The 19,914-nt window shown below is 37.0% G+C and overlaps 5 protein-coding genes and 1 long non-coding RNA gene across 8 annotated transcripts; 3 read left to right on the top strand and 3 right to left on the bottom strand.

The window, feature by feature from the left end:
- The first annotated feature begins 244 nt into the window (after positions 1-244).
- Positions 245-556, top strand: LOC125592458 (uncharacterized mitochondrial protein AtMg00310-like). The gene has a single exon (XM_048767644.1). The coding sequence runs from the start codon at positions 245-247 to the stop codon at positions 554-556; it is 312 nt and encodes a 103-aa protein (XP_048623601.1).
- Positions 557-1,311: 755 nt separating this feature from the next.
- LOC106375520 lies at positions 1,312-3,242 on the top strand. Its single transcript, XR_001275298.3, has 2 exons — positions 1,312-2,789; positions 3,128-3,242. It is a non-coding gene; the product is annotated as an uncharacterized LOC106375520 (long non-coding RNA).
- A 102-nt stretch (positions 3,243-3,344) lies between these two features.
- Positions 3,345-11,269, bottom strand: LOC106375518 (tetraspanin-2-like). Its single transcript, XM_013815447.3, has 3 exons — positions 10,873-11,269; positions 10,480-10,786; positions 3,345-3,747 (listed from the first exon to the last, which is right to left on the bottom strand). Exons 1-3 carry the CDS (start codon positions 11,064-11,066, stop codon positions 3,454-3,456), a joined length of 795 nt encoding a protein of 264 aa, XP_013670901.2. The 5' UTR covers positions 11,067-11,269; the 3' UTR covers positions 3,345-3,453.
- Positions 4,364-10,433, top strand: LOC106375519 (glutathione S-transferase T3-like). Of its 3 annotated transcripts, XM_013815451.3 has the most exons (3): positions 4,364-4,880; positions 4,968-5,105; positions 5,193-10,433. In XM_013815451.3, exons 1-3 carry the CDS (start codon positions 4,686-4,688, stop codon positions 5,292-5,294), a joined length of 435 nt encoding a protein of 144 aa, XP_013670905.1. In that variant the 5' UTR covers positions 4,364-4,685; the 3' UTR covers positions 5,295-10,433. The 3 variants fall into 3 exon arrangements, with proteins under 3 accessions (XP_013670905.1, XP_048625866.1, XP_048625865.1); XM_048769909.1 differs by having other exon boundaries at positions 4,364-5,105; XM_048769908.1 differs by having other exon boundaries at positions 4,968-10,433.
- A 1,701-nt stretch (positions 11,270-12,970) lies between the features above and the next one.
- Positions 12,971-13,485, bottom strand: LOC106372882 (uncharacterized protein At4g04775-like). Its single transcript, XM_013813144.1, has 2 exons — positions 13,318-13,485; positions 12,971-13,210 (listed from the first exon to the last, which is right to left on the bottom strand). Exons 1-2 carry the CDS (start codon positions 13,483-13,485, stop codon positions 12,971-12,973), a joined length of 408 nt encoding a protein of 135 aa, XP_013668598.1.
- A 4,317-nt stretch (positions 13,486-17,802) lies between these two features.
- Positions 17,803-19,306, bottom strand: LOC106374601 (F-box/kelch-repeat protein At3g04660-like). The gene has a single exon (XM_013814595.3). The coding sequence runs from the start codon at positions 19,168-19,170 to the stop codon at positions 17,980-17,982; it is 1,191 nt and encodes a 396-aa protein (XP_013670049.2). The 5' UTR covers positions 19,171-19,306; the 3' UTR covers positions 17,803-17,979.
- Between the last annotated feature and the right edge of the window lie 608 nt (positions 19,307-19,914).

Below are 19,914 nucleotides of genomic sequence, written 5' to 3' on the forward strand. Positions count from 1 at the left end.
GGAGCTATTTGGCAGGAAAAAGCGCGATCTCTTCTCCTCAATTGTCGATCGCATCAAGCAGAAGGCACGAGGATGGTCAACTAAACTACTGTCTTCGGCTGGGAAGATGGTTATGCTCCAGAGTGTTCTATCGCCTATCCCTTCATACTCAATGACCTGCTTCAAGTTGACAGTGTCGCTATGAAAGCGAATTCAGACTGTCCTCATGCGATTTTGGTGGGATAACAATGAAAATGCCAAGAAGATGGCGTGGGTTGCGTGGGAGAAGATAGCAAAACCAAAGCCCGCCGGAGGGCTGGGAATGCGAGACTGCCAAAGCTTCAATGATGCACTGTTAGCCAAGATAGGATGGAGACTGTTGAATAATCCTAACTGCCTGCTGGGAAAGTTTCTAAAGGGCAAGTACTTTGCTGACTGCTCCATCTTACAAGCCACAGAAGCATCGGTTATGTCTCACGGCTGGCGTAGCGTTTTGATAGGGCGTGATCTTCTGCTAAAAAAAATGGGATGGACTGTGGGGGATGGAGTGTCCATTAATATTTGGCAGGATCCCTAGCTTTGTTTAAACAAGCAGGAAAGACCTATGGGCCCGCCTTCAGAACAGAGTGTTGACCTCTGTGTTGCAGACTTGTTAGTCGATGGTGGTAAGCACTGGGATCGTCAAAAATTACAACTTCTATTCCCGGCATATGAAGAAAAAATTCTCTGCATCAAACCGAGTCTAACAGGCGCTCAAGATAAGTTAATCTGGTTAGGCACAAAGAGAGGAGAGTACTCTGTTAAGTCTGGTTACTATTTAGCCATAGAAGAAGAGCCGGATACTAGGAGAAATGATGCAGGTTTTAACTGGAAGAGGAATGTCTGGGCTCTGGACTGCGCCCCGAAGGTGAAGCTCTTTGCCTGGAAATTACTTAAAGGTGCTATTCCCGTAGGCGAGCGGCTGCTCGAAAGACACATAGAAGTTGTTCCGAGATGCAAAAGGTGTGGAAACAACGAATCTATCACTCACCTCCTCTTCCAATGCCAGTTTGCTCAAAAGGTTTGGCAGCTAGCCCCTTTACTTCCTGGTATGGACTCGAGTGGAATGTTAGATTTGATGGTGGTCTGGCTTTCAATATGTAACCAAAAAAGTCTCCCACCTGCGGGGGATGTTAATGGATCGGTGGTACCATGAGTCATGTGGTCGTTATGGAAAGCTCGCAACCGGTTAGTGTTTGAAGGATTCTCTGTCTCGCTTGAGGATACGCTATCTACAGCTATTAGAATGGCTCGTGAATGGAGCTTACAGAGCAAACCAGAGAAACCGGACACTTCAAGGAGCAGGAAACCGGAGATGATAGCCCCAACTGGTACGAGGATAGTGCGCTCTGATGCTGCGTGGAGTGCGTCTAGTTTGACTGCCGGAGCTGGCTGGGTCATCCTTTCTTCCCCACAGAACATGACTTTTCAACAACACCTGGAGTTTGTAGCATCGCCTCTAATGGCAGAAGGTCTGGCCCTCCGGGAAGCGGTCCAAACCTGCCAGCGACTGAAGCTGCAACATATCAGATTTGAGTCGGATTCTGCTCAACTAATCAAGTGCCTTTCTTCAAATGAAACGATTGCAAAGTTGCATAGTGTAGTCTTTGATATCCTGAAGCTATCTGAGTTTTTTTATTCAGTGTCCTTTGTTTGGTTACCTCGTGAGAGGAATGTAGAAGCCGATGCCTTGGCTAAAGGAGCTTTAGCTCTGTTTGAACCCTTAGTGGTTGGTGAGATTGTTAATGCTCCCAACTAACTGCTTTCATTATAATATATGAGTTCCAAAAAAAAAAAACAACATCCCTATTATTTGTCTATACAGATTGTTTAATGATTTTCCCGATAATGTGGCATTTTGATTTAACAAATATTAACGGATTGTCAACTCTTGAAATTTTAAGCGCTAAATAAACATTTTTAGTGAAAATTTTAATAACTCTTAATAATTTGAAACTTTTAAACTTGAATGTTAGTTCTTTAAATTTTGGAAACCAAAAACTAATATTTTATTGAATATCCATGATATATCGACCCTATAATGAGACTCAGGCAAGTGCCGATGACTCATGCAAAACTGCAATCTCTTCTCCCTCTTTTTCTGTTGATCACCAAATTTACTAAAGTTTGACTTTATATAGAGTAAAATCATGATTCTGTTTTAAAACAGTATAACACATTTGTCACTCCTTTGATGCTTTGTCTTGTAAATGGATTCTCCAATTTAAGTAAAACAAAGAAGAAGAAAAACGATACCTTCATATTCCAAGAAGTAACGAAGATTACATCTTAATTTAAAGGATTGACAACGCACAAATGGCTGTACAATAGAAAACTAACGTAACGCCCTTTTTTGTCACGATACGTAAGGTAACGCCTAATATACCATAAATCAAGATTTGGTTATAAATTTCGTACGTATATAAAATTAGTTTTGAGGAGAACATAGTCAAATTTATTATAAACAAAACACAAGACCGTTAGAGAGAGAAAGGGATGACGAAGTGGAGTGTGGTGATGATGATAGTAGTGTTGGTGATAGCTACCATGGAACGAGAAGCAGAAGGAAGTGTATGTTTATTTAATTGCTTGAAAAAGTGCCGTCACAAGGATCCTTCCGTGAGAAGATATTGTATCTGCGAGTGTGTTTTCTTGTGCACTATCGACTTCAAGAGCCCACAAGGCAATCAACTTGCCGAAAGAAAATCTTTCTACCAAGCTCTGAACCAAACATGCGGCCAAACACCTAATGCTCCATCACCATCACCACAGTAATTATTTATTTGTATTTGCGTTTATGTTTTTTTGGGGAAAAAAAGATATTACTTTTCATGTTCGTTCTAGATAATATTGAATATGAGGGAAATCCACACTCATATTTACTCTAGATTTTGTTAGAGTACTTTATTTTACTCCACATTATTTTTCTCTCTTTCGTATTTTACTATTACTTCATCTTCGTTTTACCAATTTTTTACTCCATTTTTTACTCAATTAATTAGAAGACGCAAGTAGACACTTAACAAAAAAAATTTAATACCTACGCATTTATTTTCTTGTGTTATGTGTATAGAGAAGCTGACAAGATTTATGCATGTTGATATTGCAGGATGAAAACAAGCTTTAGTAAAGAGATCCATACGAGAGAAGATGTTCATGGCTCAATTCTCTAGATTTTGTATAAGTGAAATAAAAATCAATAAAATCTTCAAGTGTTTACTTTATTAAAGAGTTTTAGAGGTTTACACACTCCTATTAACAATGAGATTAACTTGACTGTATAAATTGGTTCAATTATCTTTTATTTCTTCACAAACAATCTAACATAAACATAAAAACCATAATTTTTTGAACACAAAGTAATAATATCACAAGCTATTTTTGAATACTCCCAAAAAATGTATACACATGCACACTTTAGACCCAACCATGTTTTTATTTGCGGGAGAGATCCTCAGTCTGAGCATTCCTAAATGCACTACATGCAATAACATAGACCCAAATGAGAACAACGACAGTGATGATAAGTATGAGATTTGCTTTACGCCAATCTTGTCTTAGGTTTCCCAAAATACCAGCTTTGCAGGAGTTGCAATTGTAACAAAGCTGGCTTTGATCGTTGCTCCATAGGTAACAGTCTGCATCTGCAGCCATGTTGGTTGGGTTTAACCACAGTGTCGGGTTGACGAAGTTGTAGCCACACGCGGTTGGTGGTTTGCAACAACCGGACTGTACAACACAAAGAAAATGCATAGTTAGCTATGTTAGTGGTAGAACATGGGAGATATGTAATGGAGACAAAGACTTTTGATTGTAATTATCGTATTTAATCATTGGTCCAAGTCCAATATTTGATAATGTCTAATTACTAATCATCTAGGCTTATTTAATTATTAGTGGTTCCAGTAGTCTTGTTACGGTGTACTTGAATGCCAACTTGCTAGAACCTAAGAGCATCCACATTGAGACTTGTAAAGGGGTTCATGGGCTCAGTATCATAGGGCCGGAATTAAAAAAAAAATAGAAAAATGGGTTTTATTTTGCGAGCCGGGCCTTCCCAGTGACCCCGTAGGAGACGGGTTCACGCCAGATGTCACACAGCTATTGGCGACGCGTTATTGACGTGAGGAGAAGGATCGCGTGTAGAGAATCACTTTCCCTCATTTCTGAAAAAATCTAGGGTTTGCTCCCGAGAGGCGATTTCTCGAGCGATCGTCTCCTCTCATCTCATTTCTTCAAATTTCTTCACTATTCTTCATCGATTCGAGTAGAGAGTGTCTCCTCCACGTTAATAGGTGAGTATCGAGTGGATTCACCGATACATCTTTGCGTTTCAGTTCGATTAGTGGGATTTTAAAATTAGGGTTCGTATACGATTTTGGGGGTTTTCGATTCTAGGTTTTAAATCGTCTTCTGGGTTTCATATAGGGGTAGATCGAAGCATTTCGTTGTAGATTAGTGTGATTTTCAAAATAGGGTTCATATTCAAATTTGGGGGTATTCGATTGTAGGTTATAAATGGGCATCTGGGTTTCATATAGGGCTAGATCGAAGCGTTTCCTTGTCGATTAGTGGGTTAATTTTGAATTTTGGGGGTTTTCGATTTTAGGTTTTAAATCAATATTTTTTTGTGATGTTATTGTAATCCGTTAGGTTATCTGGTTCATATGGATCCCGCAGAGGAGAGGAGAGATACAAAGAGGCATCAGGAGTACATAAACATGTTGGGAAACGTTTGCGATTCAGAATATGGAATTCCAAGACGATGTCCCTGTGGTGGGAGAATGATTGACGAGGTGCGGGTGAAGGAGGAGCACGAGACTCATCCTGGAAAGCGCTTCTTCACCTGCATAAACTACGAGGTAAGAGATACCTCAGAGCACTCGTATAATATGTAGTATAATTTGTAGGAAATATGTTGTCTAATGTTTTATAATGTTGTCACCAAGGCTGATGGGTTACATTATCGTCAGCCTTGGGTTGTAGGTGTCCAGGAGGAGATCGAACATCTGCGTAAGCGTGTGGACGAGGCTGAGGAGGTGATCAAGTGGGTGCCCAATCTCAAGAGACAGATAGAGAGTGTAGAGGTTAGTGTATTTATTTTTTTAAGTGTACCTAATAGGAAGTAACAAGAAGTAATTTTTTTTTAACAGTAAGAAGGTTTATCTGTGCAGGCACAGGTTAAAAGGCTCGCTCTGCTGGTTGATAGGCTCACTGGTGACGTTTATAACCTCACTGTGCAGGTGGATATTCTGGAGAAGGTCTGCTTCGATTAAAATCCAAAAGGTAAACACCTGATCTTGAACTGAACTAGAACTGAACTTGACTAGGTTGCTGGCTGGACTAGAACTGAAGCTGAGTAGGTAGGTTCCGTGTTGTATTAATTAAAGTGAATTGAAGTAGAAGTAGCTTCAGTGTATTAATTGATATTCTCTGAAAGTAAAGTGATGCTCTGAAAGTAAACTGAACTAGAAGTAGTTTCCGTGTATTAATTGAACTAGGGTGGTTGGTGGCAGTGATGAATGCTCTGAAAGTGATGTCATGCTCTGATAGTGGTTGTGTTTTGATGAATGCTATCTGTTTTCGTGGTTGGTGGTTGGTAGTTAGAAACTTTAAAACACACCATGTTTGGTAGTTAGAAACTTTAAAACACACCAAGTTACATCACCCAAAATATTAGTTTAAATACATAGTAAATCCTACTGAGGTTAACTCAAACCAAGTTCTAAAACAGAAACCAACTTTAAAACACACCTACGGAAACCTTAATGGATCCGTTTTCCCTTAATTCTCTCGGGTCTTCTCGTGTTCCCAAACCGGTTGAAAGGAAAAAGTGGACACCACAAGAAGATATAGTCCTCATCAGTGCTTGGTTAAACACCAGCAAAGATCCCATAGTTAGTAACCAGCAGAAGTTAGTGTCTTTTTGGAGAAGAATTGAGGAATATTTCAATTCAAGCCCTCTGCTAACAGGCTCTTCTGGAAGAGAGTGGAGTACATGTAAGCAGAGGTGGGGAAGGCTAAATTCCGAGGTTTGTAAGTTTGTGGAAAGCTATGAGGCCGCTTTGAAGGAGCAAGCTAGTGGCCAAAATGAGAACGATGTCATGAAGGCTGCCCATGACATCTTCTTCAACGACTACACGGGCAAGTTCACACTTGAACATGCGTGGAGGGAGCTGCGGTTCGATCAAAAGTGGAGGTCAACTTATTTAACAACAGATGGTGCAAAGGAGAAAAGGAAGGAAGCTACAGAGACGGTGCCTGGCTCGGAAGAAGAGGTTAGACCACCTGGTGTTAAGGCTTGCAAAGCAGCCGCCAAACGCAAGAAACATGGGAATGAAGCAGCATATGATCGACTACAGACCATTCTAGACATGAAACAGAACATATCCAAGCAGAAACTACTAGATCGTCTCCTCTCAAAAAAAGATACTCTAACTGATAGTGAGGTGTCTCTCAAGGACAAACTCGTAGCTGAGATGCTTTGATCTGGTCAGTGATTACAAACGTAGTAGTTTAGGTTGTTTTCTTGAGTATTTGCATAGTTGTTTTAGGTTGTTTTGTTGATAATGAATGTTAATTGGAACTATGACTGGTTTGGAATTTGAGTTGTATAGTCATTTTATTTCAGTTCATCAAATAGTAGTAGTAGTTTCGTTGGCTTTAATTGGAACTATGCCTGTTACAATAAATAGTAGTAGTAGTTTCTTTGGTTTGCTTACTTGCTTACTAACTATTGGCGTGGTTTTGTTGCTTCTGCAGGTCACGGGTTCTACTTCAACTGGCGTTCTTTGTTGCTTCTGCAGGTCACGGGTGGTATTAGCTAAGTAGTTGTCACGGGGTGTAGTAGGTAGTGTGTAGCGACAACACGTTTTCAATTATGTTGTGTAATGGGTGTGAGAAACAGTAGTATTTTGTTGGTTTCTACACTCACGGATGAATTATGTTTGTGTCACGGGTGTGAAAGTGTAGCATTTTGTTGGTTTCTACACTTCACGTGTATTGTAAAACAATGCCTATATAATCTATTGTCTCATTTATGCATTGGTCTTAAACTTGTTCTTCATTGCTTCTCTCTAAAACAATCAGAACACAACAATCATCCCCTATCTTCTTTAAGTTCTTTCCCTTTCCCTATCTTCTTAACTCAAACTTGTTCTTCATTGCTTCATCTGTTATCTCCATTTTTTTAAAACACTTAAATCATATTTTGAATAAAAAAAAATACTTCTTCTATCTCAATTTTTTTTTTAACACGAAATCATGTTTTTACTTAAAAAAAAATTATTCTTCTATCTCCATTTTTTTAAACACTTAAATCATATTTTGAATAAAAAAAAATACTTCTTCTATCTCCATTTTTTTAAAACACTTAATCATATTTTTACTTAAAAAAAATGTCATCATCAGAGTCAGATGGCGTAGATGAAGCTGTTGAAGAATGGTTCGATGAAGAATTTGATAATATTGTCAACTCCCTAGTTGATGTTCAAGCCAAAAAACCAAAGAGACGAGCTTATATCGAAAGAGATCGGGAACAAGGACACAATCTATTATGGAATGACTATTTCAAGGAAAATCCCACTTACCAACCGGAAATGTTTAGGCGGCGTTTTCGAATGAATAAGCCATTGTTCCTTCGCATAGTGGATGCTCTAACAAATGAAGTTCCATACTTTCAGCAAAGAAGAAATGCCCATGGAAGATACGGACTATCTACACTTCAGAAGTGTACAGCAGCTATACGTATGTTGGCGTATGGTCAATCAGGAGATACGTATGATGAATATCTCCGACTAGGTGAAAGTACTGCACTTTTATGTTTGGACAATATCACTAATGCGATAATACAATTATTTGGAGATGAGTATCTAAGAAGACCTACAGCTGATGATCTTCAACGACTACTGGATATTGGAGAGTTACGCGGGTTTCCGGGAATGGTAAGCAGCATCGACTGTATGCATTGAGAGTGGAAAAATTGCCCAACAGCTTGGAGAGGACAGTACACACGTGGTTCAGGAAAGCCGATAATTATCTTAGAGGCGGTGGCATCACAAGACTTGTGGATATGGCATGCATTTTTCGGACTTCCAGGTACCCTAAATGATATTAATGTTCTGGATCGGTCACCAGTTTTTGATGACATTTTACAAGGTCGAGCTCCTAAAGTTAATTTCAAGGTCAACAACCACAATTATCGTATGGCGTACTATCTTACCGATGGAATTTATCCAAAATGGTCAATATTTATCCAATCAATCTCACTTCCTCAAACTCCAAGAGCACAACTATTTGCTCAACATCAAGAAGCCGTAAGAAAAGATGTCGAACGTGCTTTCGGAGTATTGCAAGCGAGGTTTGCAATAGTTAAAAACCCAGCACTACTATGGGACAAGGAAAAGATAGGAAGGATTATGAGATGTTGTGTCATACTGCACAACATGATAGTAGAGGACGAACGAGACAGATTCACTTAGTATGATACATATGTATTCGAATCAGGAGAATCAAGCAGAAGTTCCGAGGTTGATGTCGTCTCCTCTACGGAAAGCCTTTCTAATGTCGGTCAAATGCGTGGCATTCGCAATCAAATTCGGGATCAACAGATACATCACCGTCTGAAAGCTGATCTAGTTGAAAATATATGGCAAATATTCGGTAATCAAGATGAATAATCTTTCTATGTTTATGATTTTCATACTATTGAATAATAATGTATTGAAAAATTTAAAAAAATAAATTTTTTTTTTTAATTCTAAGAACCCCATGTTCGGGTTCACTAATGGAAGAAGAAAATTAATACAGGTTCATTACTATTTCCGACCCCACCAAAAAAATAATAAAAAATTCCAATGAACCCCAAATGGAGGTTCATTGATGTGGATGCTCTAAATGAATAAAATATTCAAATGATTTAAATTAATTTGATGAACAGCATTAGAAATTTTGATTCGTATAAAGATTAGAAAATTATATGATCTTATTAGTTATTACCCCCACAACGAAGTATTAATGTCAGTTGAAAAAAACGGGAATCTATTCAAAATAACCAAAATCGAAGATTTTGTTTTTCAGTCAAAAACATGAAAATGAATTTTGAGAGTGGCATTTTAAAAATAATTCTGAATAGAAAATGTTGAAATTTTGTCAAGTTTGAGTTGAGATTTTTACATAACAAGTATTGTGTCAGTTAAGTAGAACGGGAACCTATTCAAAATAACCAAAATCCAAGATTTTGTTTTTAAGGCAAAAACATGAAAATGAATTTTGAGAGTGGCAAAAAAAAATTAAAAAAATTGAGAGTGGCATTTTAAAAATAATTCTGAATAGAAAATTTTGAAAATTTTGTCAAGTTTGAGTTGAGATTTTTAAAAAGATTATCTAAAGAGAAAATGGGATCATAAAATTATGTGAGTGGGACAATGACAAAGAACATAAAATAAATAAACAGCGAAAACCTATTTTATCATGTAACATATTGTGGGTGGATGGTGGATCCTTATGATAGTGTATGTTTTGAAATTGTGATTTATCTTACTAATCTTTTGCACAGTTGGTCTCCAGCAATTTCCACACTAGTCTCCTAGAATATATATGGTTATATATATAAGACATCTAATAATTTAAATACTAGAGCTTCAAGATAAGTTCTCAATAATTGAGATTGAGACTTCATATGCCTAGAATTTGAGTAATTTAGTAATTTAACACATAATTTGAGCTAATTGCAATATTTTCTGGATTAGTTTGTCCAAAATTTCAATTATTTTTTATTTTACTTTTAGTTTTCTAAAGGATAAGGAAATACAAAAGGAAAATAATTAAATCGTTAAAGGTAACTACAAAATAAAGGGAATACAGAGAATAAGAACATTGCTCTTTTGGACTTCACAAAAGCTAAAGTGAAAAGCTAAACTTTTCTGAATAATGGACCGTTTCTTTTTCATTTATAAGAACAAAAACCGTAGGTCTCACATAATCTAGATATTGACAAAATATTATCATTAAAATAATCTTAACTAATCATCTAATCTTTAATTACTTATTAAGGTGATATAAGCAAATGGTACCATTTAAAGGCAACTAACTTAAGATTTGAACTTTTGACTCATAGAGATGTAATAACCCATATAATCTTAACCTAAGATGTTAAGTTTACAAGTTAACTATCAATAATCATGAGTGCGTGAAATTACGGTTTTGATTGACTAGGGGACATAATTACCGCGCTGATAACTTTAACATCACTGTTAACTACATTTAATGTGATTTATCTCTGCTAAGCTAACCTACATCAAATAACCACAGGTTGCTTACAAAATAAGATAGAATATATAAAACAAACTACAAGAGTCAAATCAAACGGTATGAAATGAAAAACGTGGAGGCCAAATGTAACAAACTAGAAGTTTCAGGTTCAGAATAAAGAGGATAAAAGATGAAAGAGAGAGAACATGCCTGGAGAGGAGTGATGGAAGAAGAAGAGAAGAACTGATCAGCTGTGATGAACTGTTGGCTGAGCTTAGGACAAACGTTTGTATCAACCAAACAAGCCCTTATCTTCCCCCAGTTCTTGGAATCCACAACGTTCTCTCTCAGCCAATCTGAGAACCCTTCGAGCCTGTACTCTTTGTAACCTCGACCCGGAACTTGATACGACCCGTCGGGTCGGGTCACCACGAAAGCAAATATCAGAACCACCAGCAAGAGTCCGATCAGTATCGCCATACAGCACAAGTAAACAGCCAGCAGAGTCTCCTTGTGCCTGAGAATGATTCAGAGTGATCATTTGAGCTCAAACGTTTGAATCAAAACTGAAGCAAAAGTGTCTTGTCTTTATATAAAACTTACTGGTAGGCGCCGATGAAGCCGCAAGCAGAGACGACGAGGACGAGAACGCCGAGGACGACGACAGGCCAACGGAGGAGATTGACACACTCGTTGTCAGGCTTTGAGGCAAGCCATATCCCTGACGCCGTTATAGGTATCGAACATAGTAACGCTAGTAAGTTCAGTATTGCCGTTAAGTTATTCGCTAACGCCATTAGCTCTCTCTTTTGAAAAACTGAAGAAGTAATGAAAGTGAGAGGACTGTCTCTGGTTTTGCTTACTTATATAAGGTCGGTGCCTTGGTGGTTAGAGATAATGGGCAGTGTGAACTTTGTTTTATGCTAAAATTTATACAACACGAGGTTCGGTCCGCTACAGTTATCCGGTTTAGTGCTGATTTAAAGAGAATGGATATGTGGTTTTATAATATTGTATCCTTTTTAACAATGTTCACGTTGATTTTTTCTTCAGTTAACTTGTTAAAAGGGGAATTTTTATTTCCACTTTGTTGCGGTGAACAAGTTAATCGGGCCGGACCGTTTTTTCTTTTGGGTTTAGTAGTTGAATCCTGTCACATCGATGGACACGTCGAGAGAGGAGATGCCTTTTGAAAGTTTTGAATTGCGTCTGTGTTTTACGGCGATGCCGTAACCACTTTATAGTTTTTTTTGGGAAGACGAGTTATTTCCACGCCAGAACTATCACATGGTAATAAATATACACAATTTTTCAACCTCGTCTCAATTACCCACTTTATAAGTATAACAACTTATTTCTACACACTATGAAAGTTCGAAACTCGTTTCCCCTAAACTTTGAAAGACGGACTAATACCGACAAATAGCGGTTTAAAGTTGGTTAGTGTTCCCTAAACCTTAACTTAACCAATGACTAACTTAGCTAAACCAAAAACGACCCGATTAGAGATATAAACCAGATTAAATCAACCTAATACTAATTGGAACTAATAAACCGACCCAAGACCCGAATTAAACAAATTAGAACCCAATTAAAAACCCCCAAAACGTAAATCTTTTGTTTCTCTCTCGCGAAGAACGTCGTTGCTCCTCCTCCTCCACCTCGTTGTTCTTTCGATTGTTCTGTCTGAGGTAATTTCGAGAACTCTCTCTCTCTCTCTCTCTCTCTCTCTCTCTCGTTATTGTATTGTCTCTTTGTCTATCTTTCTCTCTGGTATTGACTCTGTGTTTCTCTGTTTTGTAGAAATCGACAATGGAATCATGGACTGACGTGAATGTTGAGTGGACTGATGTACCTGATTTCGACCCAGGGACTACCGATTCTCCTGATGTTGACTCTGATGGTGAAGATCGCAGAGAGCGTAAAGACTACAACATTGAGAAAGAAGCTTTCAACTTTGTTGATGAACCTCAAGTGAAGCATAACTTGTATCCAGAGACAGAAGATGATGAATATGAAGAGGGGGAAGAAATTCAAAGGACTATCTACAGGCGGCGCAATGATATTAGGAGAGGCAGTGGGGAGTTGTATGTAGGGCAAGTGTTCATCAGTGGAATTGCATTTAAGGAAGCAATGCTCGACTATGCTCTGAAAACGGGTCTGAACATCAAGCAAAGTAGATATGACAAGACAAAGATTGCATTTGTATGTGAAGGCAAAGGTTGCTCTTGGCGCATTTACTGCTCATCCCCAGCAAAGTATCCCAACAAATGGTAGGTGAAGATATTGAAGAAGGATCATACCTGTGTTCCTACGGGTACTTGTGAGCTGCTCAAAGTTCCACAAATAGCTCGCATGTTTGTTGACAAGATCAGAGAAGAACCAGAGTATTTCATGCCCATGAAGATTGAGGAGCTGGTTATGGAGAAGTGGAAGCTCAGTGTTAGTAGGCCGCAATGCCAAAATGCTAGGAACAAAGCGCTCAGATGGATTGAAAGAGAGTATGATGAGCAGCTTGGACGGCTGAGGGATTACTGCGCTGAGATAAGAAGCTCGAATGTTAATTCTTCTGTTGAGCTTGACTACCTGAGAAATGATGATCCTAAACAAAACAAACAGTTAACAATACAACCATCATCATCTTAAAGACATAAATATAACAAACTGAGACAAACATCTGTTTTGAATAAACTGCGATAAGCTATATTACCTTAGACAACACAAACATGTTCAAACATCCTAAAACAACAAGCACAAGCGCTTTCTTCACCTCGCATTTGGCTTCACTCACAACATCTTCCATTCTTGCACAAATCTCAGTCTCTAACTTCAATTCAAGCTCTTCAAACTTCTTCATCGCTTCTTCAACACGCTCAGCAAGAATTGTTTGTTCAAGATTTCCTATCCTAAATGACAATGCTTCAACCTCATCCAACAATGCCTCATCAACTCATTTATAAGTGTGATTTTTATTACTCAGCTACAAAACACACAAAATTCGAATTACCCATACATTTCGAACAATCACATTTATACAAAGAAACTAACCCTTTTCTCCGCCGCAAAAGCACACTGAAAGTATCTTCTGTAAGAATTTGCGGTTGACTTTGACATCAAGGAGACAACCAATTCTCCACACCAAAATCTCTTCGGCACACCAACAACGCGACCATCTTGCTCGCGCGCTACTGACTCCACTAGAATTTCCAGATTCATTGTTCATACTTTCTGGGTTTTTCTTTGTAAGAAATTAAATCCCTTCTCAGATTATTTTGATTTTAGGGTTCTAAGGGATGAATTTGATTTTGGGGGTTTTTAAAAGGGTTTTGGGCCGGGTTTCAATCGATCATAAGTCGGATCTTATTTTGGATTGGATCTTACTAGTGTCAACCGATACGAACTGGTTTACTATCGGTTAAAGTCAAAAACCATTAAAACCAACTCAAATCTTGGTATGTGTGGAAACGGGTTTTGAACTTTCATAGTGTGTGGAAATAGGTTGTTATACTTATGAAGTGGGAAATTGAGACGATGTTGAAAGATTGTGTACATTTGTTGCTATGTGACAGTTATGGTGTGGAAATATGTCGTCTTCCCCTTTTTTTTGAACGCCCACTTTATAGTTTACATAGTAGAAATATTATGTGTTTCAAAAAAAAATAGTAGAAAGATTCTTGGCGTTAAACTAAACTGGGTATGTTATTCACACTGACTATTTGGCGTTAAATAAAACTTGTTAGTTTAGAAAAAAGAACTAAAGCTGAAGAAAATATCATCTAGCTCTTTAAAATAAATGTAACATTTTCATAATGTTGCGATAACTATTACGTTATGCGAATTTCAAATCTATGCATCAAGATATGGTTGATCTGATCTAACAAAACGAACATGCAATGAACTTAAATTTAATCAAACAAAACTACAAAATGAAGAACTCACGGATGCTCACAGATTTAATACAACATCCTTTAAACGTTATTTGTAAAATGATTTTTTCTTAATTTACTAGTATCATCACCACATTTATTTTCACAAAATGATATCTTTTAAAAATAAAACATGATAACATACTAAATATTAGATGAGTAGTTTCGTTTATTCAGATTTACGTATTTAAAATATGGTCGTAACTCATACATATTTGATGATCTGAATTGTTAAGCTTATTCATGTTTACTCACAGTAAAATAATTGAGTTGATTTGAGTGATTGACAATTGGTTAATTAAACAGGTGAACTGATAAATAATAAATGAATCATTAAACCAACTTATAAAAACCTCATACTTTGACATATAGTTTGATAATAGTTGAAATATTAAAAGCTACCTTGTATCTAAATTGTTCAGTCATATAGTGAAACAAATTAATGCTGATATTATCACAATAATAGATATTTTTGGATTGTTCAATCAAATATGAAAATATATAGATCACTGGAAGATGGATTAAAAATACAAATTTTGGACCTTTTTTTAGTAACAATATACCTCAATTTCCCAAACTTATACACTTTAAATGGAAACAAAGCTAGCATATTTGATGCTCTAGCTGAATTTTTCATAAAACTTTCACCTCATATTTTTTTTCTTCCACTTTATCATTCAAAACATATTCAACTTTTACACACTACAATGGTTTTGTTGAATAAAATTTGACACCTTATTTTACTAATTAATAATTATAATTATTTTTTCTATATCCAAATTAAATAAACGTAGTCTTTATTTATAGAAAATTTGAAATCCTAAATTTTCGTATAAGATATAAAATAAAATATTTAATTTATAATGTGAATATTGGTTTTAAATAATAAAATCAATTTTTTTTAAAGTGACATGTGTGGTCGGTGTACCTCACTTTTTCTTATTTAACATGTTGAATCTTTTCAACACCCAAGTAATCCCCATCATCAAATTTCATTTTTCAACATCCTCGTTGTAGTGATTCAATAGTTGAATCTTTTATTCAATACTCCCATCGTAGATGGTCTAAGGCAACGTTCCAGACTTTTACTCTTGGGATTGTTACATTGAAATTAATGTGAGAGTTAGAAAGGAACAATAGGAAAAACGATTAGTTATCGTCTCTTAGTGGAAGAATATGCCTTCTTTATAGTGTTTTCTATAATTTATTGTCGGTGTAAATTAATGAGTAGTGGTCCGAGATTATCTCTTAACCAGATTGTTTATTCTTTTTCCTCTTTTTTCTTTGCACGGATCTTCTTCTTTGAAAATACTAAACCTACGAAAGTAAGCCTCTTTGATTCTCCTTACGAATCATTGAGGAAACAGCTTCTGGTGTCTCTGGCTGAGAGAATCTTCCACGCAGTTTACAAAAGAGCAGAGATTCATGAGTCCTTTGGGTTCAAAGGTGATAAACTTGGCTTCCTTTGCTCAAATGAACAAGGTGAAGCTAATGAAGAGGAAGAGTAGCTTTGTCTGTAGCCAAATCACCCTATTTCAATGGCGGCTATTTTAGGTGTCTTCTTTCTCGCAACTGACGTGCTTCCTATCATGAAGAAGGAGAAAAACATGGCTAGTCATATGAAAAAGCTGGAGAGATGGCTCACTTAAGAGTTAGCTCTAGTTGGTGACAAAGTGAAAGCATTGGAAGACAAAGTTGAAGAAGAAAGAAAGGAAGCCGCTGAACAGAGAAAAAGGCTCGAAGAAGCTCAGACAAAGAAGACAAGTTCAAGTTGGTTCAGTTGGTGGAAGATGAAAAAGATTTTTACTCAATCTGATAACTCAAACTCTTGCATCTTTTGTTTTGTCTGTTTGTCTGAATCTGATAACTCAAAACCCAAATATGGTCACAGTAAAATACTTGAGTTAATTTGAGTGATTGACAGTTGGTTAATTAAACATGTTAACTGATAAATTAATAAATGAATCATAAAACCAACTTATAATTTGGTATATAGTTTGATAAAAGTTGAAACATTAAAATTTAGTTGGTATCTTGATATCATCACAATAATAGATATTTGTGGATTGTCCAATCAAATATGAAAATATATAAATCACTTAAAGATAGATTAAAAATACAATTTTTTAACATTTTTCAGGAACAATAGACCTCAAATAGAGAGAGAGAGAGAGAGAGAGAGAGAGAGAGAGAGAGAGGGAGAGAGAGAGAGAATCCAAAGTTGAGCTGTCTATATATGTAACCGTCAAGAGATCAACTCTAAACGTTTCGATTTTAATCGCCTCAAATAAGGCGTCATGTTCGTTTGTTATCGTCTCAAATGGGCGTCGCTTGCAATTAATTAGCATGTTCGAAGAATTTGAACTATCGTTCTTCAGCAAATGTGGAGACATGATGATGTGAAAGAAGGAACGTAAAAGGTGGCGTATTTCCAGCTCATGGTCTTGTTGGCTTTTTTTTTTTATTGAAGGAGAACTCTGGTCTGATCAAATATGTGACTGTATTCGATCATAAAACAATGATGAAAACGGTGCTGGTTTTCATCTTTTCAGCTTACGAGCTACTTTTGTTGGGAAATTGGGATAATCATCGTAGGAAAAGGCATATGTGGTTTCAGTTCTTTTTTGTTCATTGAGCTTTTGTTCGTTGGAAGGTGGAATAAGATCGTTCACGAGAGCAATCTTTTTGAAACACAACTTCCATTACTTCGTAATCATCCGGGTTACAAATAAGAATGGAGTTTAACCAAACTGAAACAGCAAAATACAATACAACAAAATCGAAAGATATAGAGAAACCTCTAAGAAAAAACTAGAGCAAATTCAAAGCAAATCTCGAATGCATCAAAGCAAGTTTCGTGAGAGAATTTTGAAGGTTTCATTGACAATTAGTAGTACATATCCTTTATTCAGTATGAATTAAAAAGGGATTATATGATCGATAAATAATAAAGTTGTTACCTAACTAATATTTTCTTGTGATCCCATATCAGGTATTCTGCTGGGATAACTCAATTTTATAAATTGGGTAATAGATGACAAATTTGTGACTCCATGTGTGTATTCAAACAAAAAGAATATGAAATATATAAATCAAACTTGATCAAGTTACAAAACTCAATGAAACAAAAATGATGGATGAAGATTGGTATAGCCAAAACAAACTATTTTTCACTCAAAATATAATTTTTTTAAAAAAATAAAAAAACCGAATCTTGTTAGAGCACCATTATCCCTAAACTCCATTTAAGAGTTTCTAAAAATTTTTTTTGTCTGATTAAAAAAAAATTATTATTAAAAAACGCACCAATCGCGGATCGCCACGTGTCGGTAGGGCCCGCAAACAGCGCAAAAAACCCACCACAAGGGGTCCTTATTTCATGACTTTGGAGACTGGTTTTTATGGTTTGGTGGGGCCACACATTGCATTTTTGAATGAAATCCCTTTTTAAAAGCTCCAATAATGGTGCTCACGTGACGGTTCGCGATTGGTGCATTTTTTAATATTTTTTTTTTTAATCAGACAAAAAAAAATTAGAAACCCTTAAATGGGTAGGGATAATGGTGCTCTTAGCTCCACGAACGAAAAACCAAAACTTTAATCAACTCACACTCTTTTTTTTTTCAAAAAGGGCATAATCAACTCATACTTGCATATATAATCCACAAGCATATATAAAACGTCACTGATGAAAAGACTGGATAAATTGGTGGATCAAATGTCACAATTCCAGTAGTAAGAAAAACAAGAAGATTCGTGCATCATCGAGGGATCAACATACCTTTCACAGAACCATATAACTCTCAACATGATCGAAAAAGACTTGGATTGCAGCAGAGTCATCTCCAATTCCATCAACCACAACTTGTCTAACCTTTTTTTCCTTGGGATCGTAGCAAAGAAAAAAGAATGGGTTAGGAGATGGGAGCGGTGCGAATATGATCTCGCCAGTAGGAAGTATACCCCTGAACATTAAACGTTGATCTGCCCCAAATATATCAGCCACAGAAGGAACCACAGAAGCAGTTTTTGACCATACTTCTTTGTTGACATCATCCTGAACCCATAGGTCAATTGCGCCGGTATATGCCTGGCTCGCTATGGTTATCTTTCCACTGTGATTCACCAGATTACCAAACTCTTGTAGCTTATAATCTTCGGGAAGCTTAGTAACATTAAACTCTTCAGTACTCAGATCAAAGCCCATTAGCGATCGTTTTTGTTTGTAAGAAGCTAAGTAATACAGAACACCGTCCCTGCATATCCCATGGTATCCAGCATAATGACGATGTGGATACTTACACTCGATCATTCTCCATTTTTGTTTAGCTCCTAGAGTGATAACTTGATGCTCCTCGGACACAACAGCCTCCCACGCCAAAACATCCTCCAAAAAGTAATCACGGGATATTATACCACGAGCTATATTACCACGTTGAGTTATCACCGTCAGGCACAACACTTTGTATACATCGTTAACAGGATCATATCCAAAAACAGATAAAATCTCTTTTTTCCTCGTTTTGATTCGAGGTAACGTTACGAACTGGCCCGTACTAGGGTTTCCAATCACCATCTTGATACCTTTTCGACCGCAGATCAAGCCGCGAACAGGTGGAGTAAATAAATACCGTACATCCGGATCCAGTGTGTAACTAACCTTGTCATGATCAGTAGTGTTAGACGAAGGATGCTCCTCCTGAGAGAAGGAGTGAAAGAGCTGCATGTGGCTGCCACGGTGCACTGAGACAAGATGACGACGCGGTTGAGTGGAAGATCGAGTTATGTACAACTCGGTGAAGTCTTTGCCGAGGATGATCGAGGACAAGTGTTTAGAAGCGAAACGGAGCCTGGCTATGGATCTCGGCGGCAGTTTCATAAGAATCTCTAGTTTGAGTGCCATAGGAATCATGATAAACGGATCGTTTACATCGTTCCTTTCGTCTCGTTTCTTAGACCTCTTGACTTTTTTCATGGCTACTCTCAACTAGTCCGCCTCTCACTGTTTAGGTCTCTTAACCATAAGTAATATCCAGTTTTATTTCTTAAACCTAATTAAATATAGGCGATACCAATTCCTTGATGTGTAACGTGTTAATATTTTATAGATTTTGCAAATAAAACCTCTTATTTTGAAGTTTTTTAGAGGAAAATACTCTTTTTGTTTATTACGGTTGAAGGAAAATCCTTATGATAGTAATTGCCTTTTTCTAGGACATGGGTCGTCGTGGTTCTTAACTTCTTTTGCATCAATGTCTCTTGCTTCTTAATCAAGTAAACAGTTAGGTTTACTTACTCACAACAGATGTTGATATTGCATTATTAGCTTCTTCATGTTCTCACACCGGTGCAGTATCATGGCCGGCAAAAGGACTTAACCTATCATGTAAACTTATTGCAAACTCTTGTCAGGCTTTGATGCGAGCCATATTTCTAATCCGTCAGATTTTATATATATGTAGGTACAGTTGGGTGCTCAAAACAATAAGTTTGAAGCAGAGTTAGAAATATATATAGAGAGAAATTTTCAGGGTTCATCGCTATGAGTTTACAGAGAAATCCAGAATTAGTCAACCCACTGGTGAAAGAAAGTCAAGACTGGATAGTGAATGCATGGTTTAAAGGCATGTTCTGGTTTTGATCTAGCATCATGGAGTGGGCTTGAAATCTATGGTTTCAAGTATTAAGGACGTGACGGTTGCACTGTTTTCATGATCCA

Source organism: Brassica napus, chromosome C9, assembly GCF_020379485.1.
Source record: "Brassica napus cultivar Da-Ae chromosome C9, Da-Ae, whole genome shotgun sequence".
NCBI lineage: Eukaryota > Viridiplantae > Streptophyta > Magnoliopsida > Brassicales > Brassicaceae > Brassica > Brassica napus.

Excerpts from the sequence above, each read along its gene's own strand:
- LOC125592458 (XM_048767644.1), top strand. The coding sequence starts at position 245 with ATGGCGTGGGTTGCGTGGGAGAAGATAGCAAAACCAAAGCCCGCCGGA.
- LOC106372882 (XM_013813144.1), bottom strand. The coding sequence starts at position 13,485 with ATGAATCTGGAAATTCTAGTGGAGTCAGTAGCGCGCGAGCAAGATGGT. Across the intron at positions 13,211-13,317 it reads CTTTTGCGGCGGAGAAAAGG|GCATTGTTGGATGAGGTTGA; the intron begins GTTAGTTTCTTT and ends TGAGTTGATGAG.
- LOC106375518 (XM_013815447.3), bottom strand. The coding sequence starts at position 11,066 with ATGGCGTTAGCGAATAACTTAACGGCAATACTGAACTTACTAGCGTTA. Across the intron at positions 10,787-10,872 it reads GGCTTCATCGGCGCCTACCA|GCACAAGGAGACTCTGCTGG; the intron begins GTAAGTTTTATA and ends AATCATTCTCAG. Across the intron at positions 3,748-10,479 it reads CTTCCATCACTCCTCTCCAG|TCCGGTTGTTGCAAACCACC; the intron begins GCATGTTCTCTC and ends TGTGTTGTACAG.
- LOC106374601 (XM_013814595.3), bottom strand. The coding sequence starts at position 19,170 with ATGAAAAAAGTCAAGAGGTCTAAGAAACGAGACGAAAGGAACGATGTA.
- LOC106375519 (XM_048769909.1), top strand. The coding sequence starts at position 5,787 with ATGGATCCGTTTTCCCTTAATTCTCTCGGGTCTTCTCGTGTTCCCAAA.